Source organism: Tupaia chinensis, unplaced genomic scaffold, assembly GCF_000334495.1.
Source record: "Tupaia chinensis unplaced genomic scaffold, TupChi_1.0 Scaffold000706_1, whole genome shotgun sequence".
Classification (NCBI taxonomy): domain Eukaryota; kingdom Metazoa; phylum Chordata; class Mammalia; order Scandentia; family Tupaiidae; genus Tupaia; species Tupaia belangeri.
The window spans coordinates 5,062,420-5,079,153 of NW_006160229.1; the positions used below are offsets into that span (position 1 = coordinate 5,062,420).

A 16,734-nucleotide genomic window follows, 5' to 3' on the forward strand; every position below is an offset into this window, starting at 1 on the left:
CTTCGTCCGGTCTTCGAGCCGGCCGCCAACACTCGCGCTGAGCTGCTACGAGGCCCCGGGTAACGAGCTCGTAGGAGCTTGGAACCGCCGTCATCCCACCGGTATGTGTGTGTCCTGTCCTCAGCTTGCTTTCCGTGCGTTCTCGCCGCGTTCGGACTCGGGATTATCTCCCTAGAGATAGGGGTGGCGGGCGCCATTTTAGAAACCCGAAGGTGCCGACCCATTTAAATAAAGCTGAGAGGGTGTAAGGACAGCAAATTAGGAGGTCGGTTTCGTCGTATGCCTGTCGAGAAAGTTGGGGTGTCGCCTGCGGGAACGGTGGCAGAAGTCGGGCCTTTGTAGTCCGGGGTGGGACGAGGCGCGACCGCGCCACCGCGGTACCTGCATTGGGATGGCGCCGGCGCTAACCGTGGGCGTCCATGCGGGTTCCTTGTGCGTTGGCGGCCCGGGAGAGGAAGCCCTTCGAATTTTCCCAGGCGGTGCTGATGGGAAAAGTTAGTCGCCTGACCGGTGTGGGCTGCTCTGGGCTGAATCCAAGTGTCGCCATTTTGTCTTTTCCACGCGGTTTATAATGACGGTTTTAATTAGGTTCTGCCGCAGTCGCGCAGTGTTGAGAGTTAGAGTGTGCACCTCCACGGTCCGTTATTTAACGCGAAACGATGCTGACAAGCTTTTCTTTCTTAGTCGGACAGTAATCTAGGCGGGATGGGGGTTGCTGAAGAAGAGGCATAAGTCGCCTCGAACTTCGGGTTTCTGGTTAGGTGTACTAGGGCATCCTGATGAGGAAACGAGTTTTTCAAAGACGGGTAGGTGTGGAGGTCTGGCGTCTAACCTGTGACCTTGAATGGGTCGGTGGGGTGCGCTTTATAAGCCTTATGATGCGGGGCGGTGATCTGTAAATCTTGAAAGGGCAGCTGAAACACAGAATTAGAACCAAAATTTGCTTTTTCAAATGTTGAGTAGCTGTTGATTTAAAACAGCCAAGGGGGATTAAAGGGTAATGGGTGAAAGAAATTGGCCCTTTTAAAGCCAGTTTAATGTAAATTGCCCTACTGCTAAACTAATAAATCTAAATTGGTTTCCTGCTGTGGCCTAGGCATAGAAGATTGCTGTCTTTAGTTTCTAAAGAATAAATATTTTAGTAAAACATAAACTACAACACAATAAATGTATGCTATAAACCTGAAGGTTTTTTTTTAAAAAAGGAGATTCTGTTGTTTTCCAACAGATTATTACTGGGGGAGAAAAATGGTTGAAGCAGATCGCCCAGGAAAGCTCTTCATTGGTGGGCTTAATACAGAAACCAATGAGAAAGCCCTTGAAGCTGTATTTGGCAAATATGGACGAATAGTGGAAGGTGAGTTATTTATTTTACAGTACAAACTGGGCTATTAAGATTGAAAGATAAGCTGTGATGAATTTGATTACACTGATCATCTGACATGATAATGTATTTTGTCCTCTAAGAAGTTCTGAGCTTTCTCTCCATATCTTGCTAGTCTCTTGTTCTGTTATTTGAATTAGAGTAACACATTTTTCTTGAAAACTGCTTTTAGTACTCTTGATGAAAGACCGTGAAACCAACAAATCAAGAGGTTTTGCTTTTGTCACCTTTGAAAGTCCAGCAGATGCAAAGGATGCAGCCAGAGACATGAATGGAAAGGTGAGATAGTCTCAACAATGTAGGGTACCATGTTCTGTCGTGCATAAGATAGTGTGACTTACTGAACTCTGGTGCCAGGGCAGTTCTTGAGTTTTAATTGTTTTGGAGTATGTATACCCTTACATCTCCATGATCCTCAGCCCTTTGTAGTTCTATTCCAAATATCCTGCAGTTGCAGGGCTAAATTTTGTCGCCTTAAGAGTCTCAGTTCAAAGTATTATATTACATGAGGTATTTTATCTTGGGAACCATAAACCATAATATGATGGCTTGACTCTTTATCTTTAGTTATTACTTTTGGTAGCAACCTGATACCTCCTTGTTCTTGGTTTAAATTTAATAGTGATACAGTGGATTCATTCACCTTCTGTTTTGATTCAGATCATCAGTATCATTCTTTTTTAATTAAACTTTATTGTATTTATTTTATTAATTTAAATTTGACCAAAGAGGAGCAGAGTGATGGAGGGGATAGTGAGAATGCAAGACACTAGGTCCAGGACTTGAACTGTGGTTGGCCATGAGGGAGTCCAGTGCCCTTAACCACCACACCACCTGCTGGCCCCTGTCAGTATCATTCTTAAAGAATTTTAAGTAAATGGGAAAGTCCCAATAACGGAAGTGCTGGCTATATGTAGCATTTTTTTGCATAGTGAATCCGTAAGTCCTTTTTAAATCTTGATATAATTCAACTGTTTATTTTTACATATTCATTTAGTCTCTAGATGGAAAAGCCATCAAGGTGGAACAAGCCACTAAACCATCATTTGAAAGTGGTAGACATGGACCACCTCCACCTCCAAGAAGCAGAGGCCCTCCCAGAGGCCTTAGAGGAGGGCGAGGAGGAAGTGGAGGAACCAGGGGACCTCCTTCCCGTGGAGGGCACATGGGTAATAACTAGAGTGGACCTTGGGGTTATATGTTAGGACCTGCAAGCTTACTCACATATGCTTTGGTTAAGTGCTTGAATTAAAGGCTGCAGCTTTAACATTGAGAACACTTGTGCAGCTGCCAAAGTGGTGATAACTTAGAATGGAAACAAAGACAGCAGCCTAAGTTAACAGTGACAATGAAATGGAATGCTACCAAGTAGTTCCTTCTGTTTATCAAAACAATTAGTTTATCTTTAACAGGCATAGCGTTCAACTTAGGAAGATGAAACAATTTTTACATATTTTTTGTAACAGATTCAAGGCCCTTCAGTCTTTATTCCTTCAGTCTTCTTTTTTCTTTTTTTTTGTGGAGAGGTTTTTGCTATAGGGTGCATGCACTTGCCAGAAAGACAGACAGAGAGATAAAAAGCAAGAAATCACCCTCCAGGAGTGATGGCCATGCTGCAATCCATTCTCCTCTCTGGGATCTTGGGCACGCTCGCATATGCGCCCGGCGGGAGTTTAAGCCACTGGGTCCGGGACTTGAACCACGGCCGGTTACATGGGAGTTCAGCGACATAGCCATTACACTAACTGCTGGTCCCTGTTTGACTGTTCTAACACTGGTTTTGTACAGTAGAAGCGAAAACTAGGCCCCCTAAATACAAGTGGTCATATTTTTGACCAAGGAAGGAAAACTTACAGCTTTCTCACTTCTTGTGTTAATACATTTTTCTTTTCTATTCTAATGTAGATGATGGTGGCTATTCCATGAATTTTAACATGAGTTCTTCCAGGGGACCACTTCCAGTAAAAAGAGGGCCACCACCACGAAGTGGGGGTCCTCCTCCTAAAAGATCAGCCCCATCAGGACCAGTTCGCAGCAGCAGTGGAATGGGAGGAAGAGGTAAATAATTCTCTGTATAACGTAATCTGTGCTATCACCATAACACAAGGAATCGAGAGCTGAATTCTAAGAAACTGTAAAATTTGACTCATAGACTCTAGGTAATCTCATGCACTTGAGCAGTAGGAAGAATTTAGATGTGAATGTGATATAAAAGTGTTGATCAAGCTGCTTGTTGAGTTAGAATCACTACTTTTCATAGCCTGATGTAGGCTTGCCTTTTGACTTTTTCTTTGGCTGTGTTTTAAAAATTTTATTGTTTTTCCTTAAGCCCCTGTATCACGTGGAAGAGATAGTTATGGAGGCCCACCTCGAAGGGAGCCCTTGCCCTCTCGTAGAGATGTTTATTTGTCCCCAAGAGATGATGGATATTCTACAAAAGACAGGTAACAGAAAAGTGCAACTTTTAACTAATGTGGTTGAAGGTGAACTCATCAAAGGCATGAATGAACCAAATTATTTTTGTTTCTGTAGCTATTCAAGCAGAGATTACCCAAGTTCTCGTGATACAAGAGATTATGCACCACCACCAAGAGATTATACTTACCGTGATTATGGTCATTCCAGTTCACGTGATGACTATCCATCAAGAGGCTATAGGTAAGTGACTGCTTCCATGGCTTGCTTGTCAAAAGAAAAAAGTTGCTCTAAAACTCGATGATCTGATACTTAGAGGTTTTTCTTTCTTTAGTGACAGAGATGGTTATGGTCGTGATCGTGATTATTCAGATCATCCAAGTGGAGGTTCCTACAGAGATTCATATGAGAGTTATGGTAAGATACTGGTTAAGGATCTTGATTATCACCAGCTTGAGTTTTTAGGTTCATGAAGCCAGTTTATTAGGCTGCGTGGTGCTTGCTTTAAAGGGATGTTTGCTTGCTTTTAAAGGGGTAACTTTATCAGCTGGGCTTTTCCTAGTTTTGTGAGGGGCTTTTGTTTTTTCTAAGTTTTTTTTTGAGGCTGTTTGCTTGCTTTGGAGGGGATTTTGCTTGCTTAAATTGGCAGCCTTATGTGTTTTCCCCCAGCAGTGAAAATACAATTTAAAAGTTTTATTAACAAGATCAAATGTTTACCATTGCAATATGAAGGAAAGTCTACAGTTCAAAATTGCAACTTATCACTGGAAAGAGGCTGAGTGTCTACTATAAAATAACAAGCTGTCTGGAATATCCTCTTGAAATACACACCGTCTTCAGTCTTTTCAAACAAACGTTAAAATCAATCCATTTCCATATCTCAGCAGATGAGCAAATCCCTGTTATGGCCAGCAATGGCAAAGTTTAAACCTCCCAGTTGAGAAAGTAAACTTTTAATACAAGAATTCTGTAAATTCAGATTTAAATGTTGTATATATACAATTTATAGTGTTGCCATATTACCTGACCATTGACCCTGCAGGTAACTCACGTAGTGCTCCACCTACACGAGGGCCCCCGCCATCTTATGGTGGAAGCAGTCGCTATGATGATTACAGCAGCTCACGTGACGGATATGGTGGAAGTCGAGACAGTTACTCAAGCAGCCAAAGTGATCTCTACTCCAGTTAGTGTGATCGGGTTGGCAGACAAGAAAGAGGGCTTCCCCCATCTATGGAAAGGGGGTGCCCTCCTCCACGTGATTCCTACAGCAGTTCAAGCCACAGGGCACCAAGAGGTGGTAGCCATGGAGGAAGCTGATCTGATAGAGGGGGAGGTAGAAACAGATATTAGAAACAAACAAAACTTTGCACCAAAAACCCTGTTCAAAGAAACAAAGTGGAAACTATTCTGTCATAACTTTCCAAGGACTACTAAAAGGAAAATTGTGTTACCATTTTAAATTTCCTGTTAAGTTTCCCTCCATAATTTTCATGTTCTTGTGAGGAAAAAAGATTAAAACATGTTTAATTTTATTTGATTTTATGACATTGCTTCCAACAAGCAAATGTTAAATGTGTAAGACTTGACTTGTTGTACTAGTGTTGTAATTTTCCAAGTGTCCCTAAAGGCCACTTCCTATCATTTTTCCCAGTAAATGAGGCAAGCAGTTCTAAGATCTTCCACAAACATCTAGCCATCTAAAATGGAGAGATGAATCATTCTACCTATACAAACAAGCTAGCTGTTAGAGGGTGGTCGGGGTATGCTACTCATAGGATTTCAGGGTGTCTTCAAACTGAAATCTCAATGTTCTCAATAAGAAAAACCGGAGGTCAGATGCCTATGTAAGGAAAGTGCTATTCACCCAGTAAACCCAAAACAGATGGATAATGCTGGCCATATTTTGCCTTTCTGACATTTCCTTGGGAATCTGCAAGAACCTCCCCTTTCCCTTCCCCCAGTAAGACCATTTAAGTGTGTGTTAAACAACTACAGAATACTAAATAAAAAGTTTGGCCAAAACCAACCATGAAGCTGCAAACGATGCTTGCTCTTACTGTTTCAAATTTTTGCAACTCTGTAGTGTCTCACTTTTAAAGGAACAGCTTGATTGCAAAGGAGAAAATAGATAAGCAATGAAGTTATCTCCAACTTCCTAAAGGCTTATGACTTCTAAAAAGTGAATCTATCAGCATTCCACATCAGATTTAAAGCATCAAATGCCTGTGAAACAGCAAAGATGGTAAGCAAAGCAAACTAGTTTTTTCGTCTAAGTCGAAATTGAACACTTACCTTCCTCATAGTACAGTGAAACATACTGTACCTCATGGCAATGGAAATGCCTTCTAGATTTTATAAAAAAAAAAAAAACTTTTGGAAAAGCAAATATTCAATAGCATATTAGAAGTCCTCCAAATTCAACACTTGGATTTTTTTTTTTTTTAAAGCATGTATGACACTTAAAGGCCTTAATAATACAGCTGTTGTTCATCAATAGCAATTTGGGGCTTGGGAGGGGGTATCTTTTTTTTTCTTTTTCTTTTTTTTTCCTTTTTAAAGTATTTTTGATGAAGACCTTTAAACATGCTTATGTTTTAACTTTTTTTTTTTCAAATTAGCCTTTTAGTCAATATAGGAAATGGCTTACGTTTGGGGTCCCCCTCTTGGCCCCTGTAAGCCATTGCAAACTTTGACATTTAGTTGGATGCCTGACTTGTTTTTAGTTCTATGAAACTACACTGTATGGAGAAAATCTATTGCAAGTGGTCTTTAAAAAAGCAAAACCTGAGGCAGCATGACCCAGGTCCAGCCATGAAGTTGAAAAAGATGCTCTTGAATATAGTAAACTTGAAGACCTCCAACTAAAAATCCTTATACTGCACTTATTCCTTCAAATAAGTTTTGTCCGTTCAACTTATGGATTTAACATGGCAGTGCACCATTGGAACAGAATGAGAATCCATAAGCCATGCAACTTAACCATTTAAGCCATTCCAGTCCATCCCAAGCCAGTGAATCTTCCACCACTTAAGAGAAGTAGTAGGACATGAAATACATTAAGCTGCAAGTCTGAACTTGCCTTTTCTTTCTGGAAAAGAGGGCAGTTATAGGCACATTTTAAAGAATTTCCTTAAGATAACTAGTTTTTATCTAATTTTTACAGGTCGAGAATTGGTCATTATGGTCGTGGAGTGCTGATATATTCACAGTAGATTAAAGCTGGCAGCAAAATAAATCACATGCTAAGGTAAGTTTTGGAAGCAGTACCCTTTATTTAGCCATGATGGCATTGCTGCTAATCCTTGTTTAATTTGCAAGGGGGCCATCACCTAACTTTTGAAAATGAATGAAATTAAGTGCCTCAGTGTGTAACAACTGGCATATCTGTTTTTTAATGTAGGCATATAGGTAGATTTCCAGTATTGTGGCTTGGTTATGCAATATTGTTAAGCCTATTTTTGGGAGGGAGTGAGAAGTATTTTTGAGAGGGCCTCACAGTGTTGAAATCCTCTGCCCCAGTCTCAGGATTGTAGGCCTGTGCTATAGGTAGGATCTGGCCTGCTTTTGTTTTTGTTGTTTTCCCCAGAGGGCTTCTCTACTGGCAGCAGAGAGAAGGAAAGTGAGAAAGCATCACCAGCCCCTGGCCCCCAGGGGAATAGTTAAAGCTCAAACTTGATCTCTTGCATTTTCTAAAAAAAAAAAGAAAAGAAAAGAAAATACAACTTGTTACTACCGGTGCCTGCATATTTGTGCAGCCACAATACAGACTGACTAAACTTACTGTTAAATAATGTAGCTGCTACTGCATGTTCCCAGTTTGAGTAACATTTTTTTGGCATTATGATAATTTTAATACTCATCAGGCTAATGTTTACAGTGATTGTAATGGGTATTTATGATTGTTTTAAGAGGTTTTTTTGTTTTTGTGGGATTGAGTTTTTTGCTATAGGGCGTGTGTGCTCACCAGAAAGACAGAGACAGAGAAATCACACCCTGGGGTTTATGCCATGCCACAATCCCTTCTCTATTCTCCTTCGGGATCTTGGGCACATATGCACAAACGGCCTGGCATGAGTTTAAGCCACCGGGTTTGGGACTTGAACCTTGGTCGGCTGTGTGGGAGTTCATGGTCAAAGCCATTAATGCTAACTGCTGGTCCCAAGAATTTTTACTTTTTGAAAGATTTTTTGCTATATGATGTATGCACTCTCCAGAGACAGACGGCCATCCCCCCCCAGGGGGGGGTATTTCTATGCCACAGTCTTTTCTCTATTCTTGAGATTTTGGGCATGCATGCACACTCACCCAGTGTTAGTTTTAAGCCTGAGTCCAGGATTTGAACCACGGTCTACAACATGGGAGTTCAGTGATGTAACCATTACACCATATGCTGTCCCCATGAATTTTTACTTTAAAACAAATAACTTATTAAGGTAAAAAATATATATATAAAGAATAGGTGAATGGGAAAGAATACTTGGTATAAAATAAATACCTTGTAACCTGATACCCTGCTTTTTATTTTACAGAGTTGTTGAAGCAGAAGAATGCTAATTGTTGATAAGTTACAACAGTTGCATAAGCAGTGTTCATCAGGATTGGTTGGGTTGCAGGCAATAGAGTTTGCCTTCATGGGATCGTGTGGATCTGAGGGGAAGGCATTAGTGTTGATTAACTAACACTCTTAACTAGGGAATGGTATTGGCTTAATAATTTGGCCAAAGGAGAAAGGGAGATAATTAAGGAAATTGGTAAGTGGAGGTAGTCAGGAAGTTCTTGTGGTCCTTTAAGTAGATCTTACAACTTCTGGCTTTCATTGTGTTTAGCTAAAGTCTTGGGGCAACTCCCATTTAGTACTTCTTAATTATCATTGAATATCAGGGAACTGATTGGAAAGATGGTTGGCTTAAGTGATAACTGTCCAGCAAAGTGTCCAGCAAGCGAAATTTTTGGTGTTAGCTCATTCAGAAATGGGGTTTACTGGTAAAACCAAAGCTGAAGGGAATAGCGATACTGGAAACTGTGGTAAGATATCAAAAGCACACTTGAAAGTGGTAACAAAATTAGGACAATTGGGTGTTTTTTGTTTTGTTTTGTTTTGTTTTGTTTTTAACTGTTTTGTGCGATTACTCCCACCTCCCTAGCATGGAAAAAAGACCATTAGTGCTTTGGAAATTAGAGCCAATAGTATAAATACTAATGTTCTCAAAGGAAACAGGAGTGTTGGGTTATAGGAACTAATGCAACATCTGAGGATTTTTTGCTTAGTGAATGTAGCACTACTACTGTGTTTAGCATTTGTCGTTGGGAAAAATAGCCCAAAATTTTAACCCTCAATTGACAGACTTCTAATAACAAACTGTGAGGGTATTGCCCAAACTTAAAGTTAACTGTCTTAGCACAGATCTTCCATAGTCTGATTACTTGGATTAATGTTTCTGAGGACTTTTTGGCTCTTAAGATTATATCTTGATATCTTAAAGATAATGTGGACTATAGAGATTAATCAGTCAATCTGAATACTAAATTTAAAGAAGTATGCCTAAACAACCATACACCTATTTGACAAGTAGTTTACTGGCCCAGCAGACTTAATTCTGCTCCTATTGGAAAAAGAATCTACATTGATTCTCTGACTTTATACTGATTGTAAAAAACAGAATGACGTAGAAAATGCTTTTCTTGTTTAACTGGTAATTGAACATAGGACATAGGTATCCTAGATCGCTTTTCACTTTTTGGAATGTTTTGTATTAAAACTTAATAAAACTTGAAAATGCATATTTTTGTGGCAATGGACTCATTTTTTAACCTGGGGATTGATTTAGGCTATTAATCAGTTTTCATGTAGCCCTCTTTCCCCAAACACTAGCTCTGACGCACTGTTGATACCTGATCAGTTGCAAGGGAATGCCCCAAGTCAGTGAAGCAGCCTGTTCCTCTAACTAGGCTCCCCTTATTTGGGAGTGAGCTTCAGATACACAAAGTAAAATGGATTAATTTAATTTGCACCCAAGATACTGGAGCAATCAAATAGAAGAACTGGAAGCTAAAATACTAAAAATTAAAGTAACATTTCTATTTCCTGTTAAGCTCTTGGGGGGGAAATGAACTTCAGTCGTGCAGTGACTTTCAAGTACTTTGGGCAAAGTTTTCTCAGCGATGGGTTTAAACCCGACATGTGCTTCTTTATTTAGTTTTTTCATTATCTATTCTGTATGCACCTTATTTACAACTGGATTCAGTATAGCTCAGCATTAAGGTGGCAGAGAAAACCTTTATTCTGTGAATAGCTTCAACTCTTAAACTAGTTGTAGAAAGTCTATCCCCATCAGTTCATACAAACCATACACTGCTATCCTGAAAAATCCTTGTAAAGCTTGTTATCGGTGACAAGTTCTGTATTAGGATTTTTAAGGTAAAATTTGAGTCAGATTCCATTACTGTGTCATTCTAAGACCTGTGATAAATTGGTGTACTCTATTAGGGAATTCTGTCCTTAAACTCCAGGGTACCTTGTGGCCCTTGTCAGAGATTTCCTGCCCTCTATAGCCATGAATATATCAGGAGCCCTTTTCTCATTGCTGTGTACCAATATAGTAGGGCTTACCTTTGGATGGAGTCCTGGGCATTCTCATTTTGGGCCTATTATGGTTAAAGTTGCACTGAGATTTTTAAAGAATTGCTTGATTTTGACTAAGGGACGGAGGATGGGAAAGTGAGAAGGCAAGCCTCCAGGTCCAGTCAGTGCCCTTAACCACCAGGCCATGGTGGCCTCAGTATACTGAGTGTTAATCTAAGTTTCTGTGCATATCCTATCTTGCCCCCTTGTCTCCCTAGCTCCCCCCCTTATGGTTTCACTTACCCTGACTGAAAATAGTGCAATGAGATTTTGAGAGCACATTCTTAAAAACTTACAGTATATTGAAGTTCCATTTCAGTCTCTTTGCTAATAGGTCAAACTACCATAGGTACATATGTGTAGAAGAAAGCAAGTGGCATTGGTACTAGCCACAGTTTCATGCCTTTACTGGGATATTTAGAATGTAGCCCCTGAAGATAAGGGGGAACATGGAATCACTGACATAAAAACAGGTGTGGAATTGCTGTATCATAGGGTAGGTGTATATTTATACAAGGAACTGGTCAAGTTAAAAATATATAAATACAATTTTTTATAAAGAAAATTATTTCATTTACCTTGAATTTGACCAGAGAGGGAAAGTGAGGAAGCAAGCTTCCAGGTCCGGGACTCGAACCACAGTCGGCCATGTGGGAGTCCAGTGCCCCTAACTACCACGCCACCTCCTGACCCCATAAATACTATTATTTTTTGGGGGGAGAGGTTTTTGCTATAGGGTGTGTGCATTCGCCAGACTCGCCAGATGGACAGAGACAGAGAGAAAGCGAGAAATCACTCCCCAGGGAGAATGGCCATGCCGCGATCCCCTCTCCATTCTCTCAGGATCTTGGGCACGCACACACATGCCCAGCGTGAGTTTTAAGCCACCGGGTCCAGGATGCGAACTGCGGTAGACTACGTGGGAGTCCCGTGACATAACCATTATACTAACTGCTGCTCCCCATAAATACAATTTTTTTTTTACCATTTTTTTGAGAGGTTTTTTGTTCACTATAGGGCGTGTGCGCTGGCCAGACAGACAGAGAGAGACATAGAGACAGAAAACGAGAAATCACCCCCCAGGGGGGATGGTCACCCCGCAATCCCTTCAACATTTTCCTCTCGGGATCTTGGGCACGCACACACACGTGCCCGGTGTGAGTTTTAAGCCACTGGGTCTGGGACGCGAACCGTGACCGACTACATAGGAATCCAGCGACATAGCCATTCCCTAACTGCTGGTCCCATACATGTTTAGTTTTTAAGAAATGGCCAGTTTCCCTAAAGTGATTGTATGAGAGGTCTTTAAAAAGTAAATGGAAAATGCATATTAGGAAAGAATTACGGGTGAATTTCAAAAGTTTTTTGCATCACCACAAATGGAAATCCCACATTTGACCTAATGACAGGTCATAGTCAAAAGGTTACAATGCAAATGTATAGAATTATATCCAGACTGTGTGTCAAAGGTATATACAAAACAGATGGACTTCATGTTTACATTTGCATCCCATCCCAAGATGCATATGTACAAATACTACAAATCTGAGATACTTGTGGCTCCAAGCATTTTGGATAAGGGATACTGAACCCCATACCATTTTATGCCTTCATTAGCAATTTATGACAATTCTGGTTGCTTCACAACATCCTTTCCAACACTTGGTGTTGATGGGTTTCATTTTAACCATTCTGGTGGTTGTGGCATATTGTGAGTTTAATTTGTATTTCCCTGATAACTGATTCTGCTGAACACTTCCCTCCTTTGTAGTTACTGTTGCTGCACTTTCCTCCACCACCACCCCTTCAAACCTTTTGTTAGGGGCTTTTCTCATAGACTGGAATTTTTTGGCTCTGGGCTCCTGATTGTAAGAGTAGGTGATTAACATGTCTGTAAACTCAGGGATTTTTGACTTTGAGCTTCACTGTGGGTGTTGTTTGTTGGAGAATCCCATGTTGATTTCTTCAGTTTTTTCCTCTTACCACATTCTTCAAGGAAGGCTTGGCCAAATCCTTGCCTTATGGGTACAATTGTGTTTACCAGATCCAGGTGTAGGAGTGGGGTTTCAGTTTGGCCTGTATGCCTTCACATATAATATGCTCCTTAGTCCAATTGGGCCATGTAGCCAACCTCCTGCTTACTTGACACCATTGTTCTCTGCTTGGCCCTGGAGATGAGGATGAGATGAGGAATGATCTTCCCAGTACGGTATTGGAGAAAGGACACTATTAGAAATTTCTCCCCCAACCTCTCCTGTCATAGGTGCCCCCTCCTTCCATTTTAGACTGCCCTCTGACCTCCATGCCCACCCCAGACAAACCCTCTCCAGTCTCTTGGTGTTTCTCAGTTCTATCTAAATTGGGTATAGATCCCAGTTTGAACAGTATCAACTGCTACCTTGGGCACATTACTTAACCTTTCTAGACTCGTTTTCTCATCTGTAAAATGAAAATAAAAGTAGTATTCCTCCCATAGCATTTGCCGGGAAAATTAAATGAGTTACTAGAACCTGGCACATGATGAATGCTGCATTAAGTATTAAATTTGATTACAGTCCCATCAGTTTTCCTCCTATGTCATCTGCAGGGATGGGATTGGGGGAGGGAGCAGTATGTTATGTTAGGGTCAGCATCTTGTCAAGGACTGAAAGTTCTCGCTTCAACTAAGGGAAGTTGGTTCCTTTTTCTCCTGAGTTAGTCATAGTTTGGGAGGCATATATTGTTATCGTTAGTCTACAGTGTTCTTATTTCATTTTTACTTTTCCCATGCCCACTCCTGTTCATATACCTCTCACTGGCAACCATTTTCATGCATTTAATGTATATCCTTTTGTTTGCATGCATTCTTATTAAATGCATATTGATGTTTTATATGTATGTGTCTTTAATGTACACAAATGGGATGGCACTTTGTTATGTATCCCATTCTGTTCCTTATGAACTGCTTCCCAATACTGTTTTTTCTTATAAGAATTAATTTGCTTTTAATTTGACCAGAGCAGGACAGAGCAAGGAGAGAGAGAGAGAGAAAGAGAACAAGCCACCAGGTCTGAGACTTGACCTGCAGTCAGCCATGTGGGAATCCAGTGCCTTTAGTCAGCATGCCACCTGCTGCCCTCCATTACTATTTTAAAGATTTAGCCATAATGCAAATATGTATCTAGTCCATTGCTTCTAACTACGGCATGGTGGTCCATGGTATGCATCCACCATATTTTACCTACCCACTCTCCCAGTTTGGTGTTGAAGTTTTACTTCCTGGGTTGCAATGTACACATGGCCATCATGAGCATGCTGATATTTGACCCTAGTTGTGGGTCTAGAGGCAGTTGTGGTGGATCTTAGGAATAGCATTCCTTTGGGGCCAGCAATTGGAGTAATGGCTATGTCGCTGGACTCCCATGTAGTTGACCACGGTTCGAGCCCCGGACCCAGTGGCTTAAACACACCAGGCGCGTGTGTGTGCATGCCCAACATCCTGAGAGGAGAATAGAGGAGAAGGGATTGCGGCATGGCCATCCCTCCTGGGGGGTGATTTCTTGCTTTCTGTCTCTCTGTCTCTCTTTTTCTGGCAAGTGCATGCACCAAACAGCAAAAACCTCTCAAAAATAAAATAAAATAAAAGGAATAGCATTCCTTCACAAGGAATTATCTCCAAGCAAGATGACTGCAGTCTTTTTAAGCAGAGAAAAGCTTATTTCTACAGATATTGAAAGGCAAACTACTTCAACTGCTAGGGAAGACTCAATGACAGAAGTTCAAGGTTGTTAGTTTCACCTCGGTTCAAACAGATGTTTCCATTCCAAGTTTCAGGCTCCTATTTCTTATTATTCATGCACTAACTTTCACATTTGAGACTTGGTAAGACTGAATTCACCTGGTATTGTAATCCAGTATCTTGCGTAGTTGATTTTCAGTAATATCAGCCCTGTGACTACAAGAAATCAGCTTCTCTTTTATTTTTTTTAAAAAATTATTTAATTCCATTTGTTACTATTTTAATTTGACCAGAGAGAGAGAGAGAGAAAGAGAGAGAGAAAGTGAAAGTGAGAAAGCAAGCTGCTAGGTTCTGAACCACGGTCAGCCATGTGGGAGTCCTGCACCTTAACCACCATGCCACCTGCCAGCCCAAGAAATCAGCTTTTTTATTTTTTATTTTTTTGCTATAAGGCACGTGCACTCGCCAGATAGAGAGAGACAGAGAGACAAGGCAAGAAATCACCCCCCGGGGGGGATGGTCACACCGCAATCCCTTCTCCATTCTCCTCTCGGGATCTTGGGCACGCACGCACACGCGCCCGGCGTGAGTTCTAAGCCACCGGGTCCAGGATGCAAACCGCGGTCTACTACATGGAAATCCAGCGACTTAGTCATTATGCTAACTGCTGGTGAGCAGAAATCAGCTTTTCCTTAGGGCTGTCACAGAAGCTCTCAGATTATGGCATGAGCTGAAAGTTAATGGATCTGAGCTTGCGATTTTTTTTTTCTGTGTAAGCACTCAAGTGAACTCCAAACAATTCACCCAAAACCAGTCTTTATGGTCATCATTACTGCCCTAAGAGAAGTGCAGCAGTCACTTGGGCTCCCAAAACCCGTGCTTTAGTTGGAGCTACGAACCAGGAGTCATAGCTTGATTCATTGTGACGCATTTACACATCAGGAATTGATTACTAGCCCCCCATTTCTCATTTGCAAGAAGCCCTGTGCACAAATCCAAAGGCCTGTAAAAACCAATCCCTAAATGCAATCCTCGCGTGTCTGTCTCTGGTGCGGCTTCTGAGGGTGTTCTGTGGGTACCAATTCAATGTTAGCCTGGTTTCAATCAAGAGAGAAACACCGGGTATTCTGAATAGGGGAGGTTTGGAATGATTTAGAGGACAGGTCATGCAGTGGTAATGAGACACCTACATAGGAAAGGTCCCAGGTTTGCATCCTGGAACCTCCTTAGCACTCCAGGCACTTCCCTAAACTGGGGATGGATAGCAGTATAGGGACCCTGTTGGGAGTGCCTGACTCTCTGTCTTTTGTGGAAGATATAAATAGTTTTTGTTGTTCTTTTTTTCTATAGGGCATGTGAGCTTGCTGGAAAGAGAGACAGAGAGAGGAAGAAAGGGAAACTGAGAAATTACCTCCCAAGTGAATGGCCATGCCACAATCCCTTCTCCATAATCCTTTGAGAACTTTGGGCATGCATGCACATGCATGTGTTTTTCAAGCCGCATGGTCTGGGATTTGAACTACACAGTCAGCCATGTGGGATCGATCCACTTTAAACTCCACACTGCCTAGCTAGCCCAAGAAGCTTTTTTTTTAAATGGTAAAGATTATAATTTTTTAAAAAATTTAACTTTAATTTGACCAGAGTGAGCAAGTGAGAGACAGAAAGTGAAAAAGCAAGCTGCCAGGTCCAGGACTCAGCCATGTGGGAGTCCAACACCCCCAACCACCACACCACCTACCAGTCCCCCACTACCAGCTTTAAAAAAATAATTATTGGGCCAGCAGGAAATCACATACACCCTAGAGCAAACTTAAAAAAATAAAAATCATTTAATGAGTAAGAGTAACGAAGCATTACCTAGTAAGTAGTAAAGAGAACTTTACAGACTGTAGGAGTACTGGATATAACAACAGAAAATATATAATAACAAGTATTTGTAGGGTAGAGATAGAGGATCCAAGAAAGAGCCCCACCCTCACCATCTCAAAGGCTCCTTTTCTTAACCTCATAGTTGGATTAAGTGCCCACCATTTTTTTTTCTTTAAGTAAGAATTATTTAACTTTATTATTATTTTTTATTCTTTTCCAGTTTGATCCAGAACTTGAACCATGGTCGACCATGTGGGAGTCCAGCTCCTTTAACCATCATGCCACCTGCTGGCCCTTCCCACCTCCTTAATACCATCACAATGGCTCATCAAATGTTAACACATAAATTTTGAGGGGAAAAGTTCAAACCTGAGAAGGAGTAGGCTGAGAGGCAAGAGAAAATTCAGGAGAGTGGGGTATGTAGGAAACTAAGAGAAGGAAGTTGTAAGAATGTGTTGAATGCTACTCAGAGCTGGAACAAAAAAAAAGGAAAAAACCTTCAATGTTCATTGGGTATAGTAACATACAAGTTGTTGGTGACCCTAATAAATTCTATTTCAGTGGAATGAAGGGGATAGTACCCTATTCAAAGTGGGTTGAGGAGAGAATGATACCCAAACAAGGAAAGTCAAGAACTAGAGTGAGCTATTTTTTTAAAGAATTATTTATTTAATTTTATTTATTCATTTGTTTATTTAAATTTGACCAGAGAGGGACAGA

At 41.0% G+C, this 16,734-nt stretch overlaps 1 protein-coding gene, 1 long non-coding RNA gene and 1 other non-coding gene across 3 annotated transcripts; all 3 read left to right on the plus strand.

Moving 5' to 3' along the window:
• The first annotated feature begins 6 nt into the window (after positions 1-6).
• Positions 7-5,152, plus strand: RBMX (RNA binding motif protein X-linked). Its single transcript, XM_006172293.1, is given in 9 exon segments — positions 7-101; positions 1,229-1,357; positions 1,557-1,663; positions 2,382-2,553; positions 3,290-3,442; positions 3,714-3,828; positions 3,917-4,042; positions 4,134-4,216; positions 4,842-5,152. Coding segments are annotated over 8 exon segments (1,176 nt in total). The 5' UTR covers positions 7-101; positions 1,229-1,248.
• LOC114010076 (small nucleolar RNA SNORD61) lies at positions 1,409-1,480 on the plus strand. Its single transcript, XR_003551466.1, has one exon. It is a non-coding gene; the product is annotated as a small nucleolar RNA SNORD61 (small nucleolar RNA).
• A 123-nt stretch (positions 5,153-5,275) lies between the features above and the next one.
• Positions 5,276-8,343, plus strand: LOC114010074 (uncharacterized). The gene is made up of 3 exons (XR_003551461.1): positions 5,276-6,044; positions 6,966-7,049; positions 8,332-8,343. It is a non-coding gene; the product is annotated as an uncharacterized LOC114010074 (long non-coding RNA).
• The last annotated feature ends 8,391 nt before the right edge of the window (positions 8,344-16,734 follow it).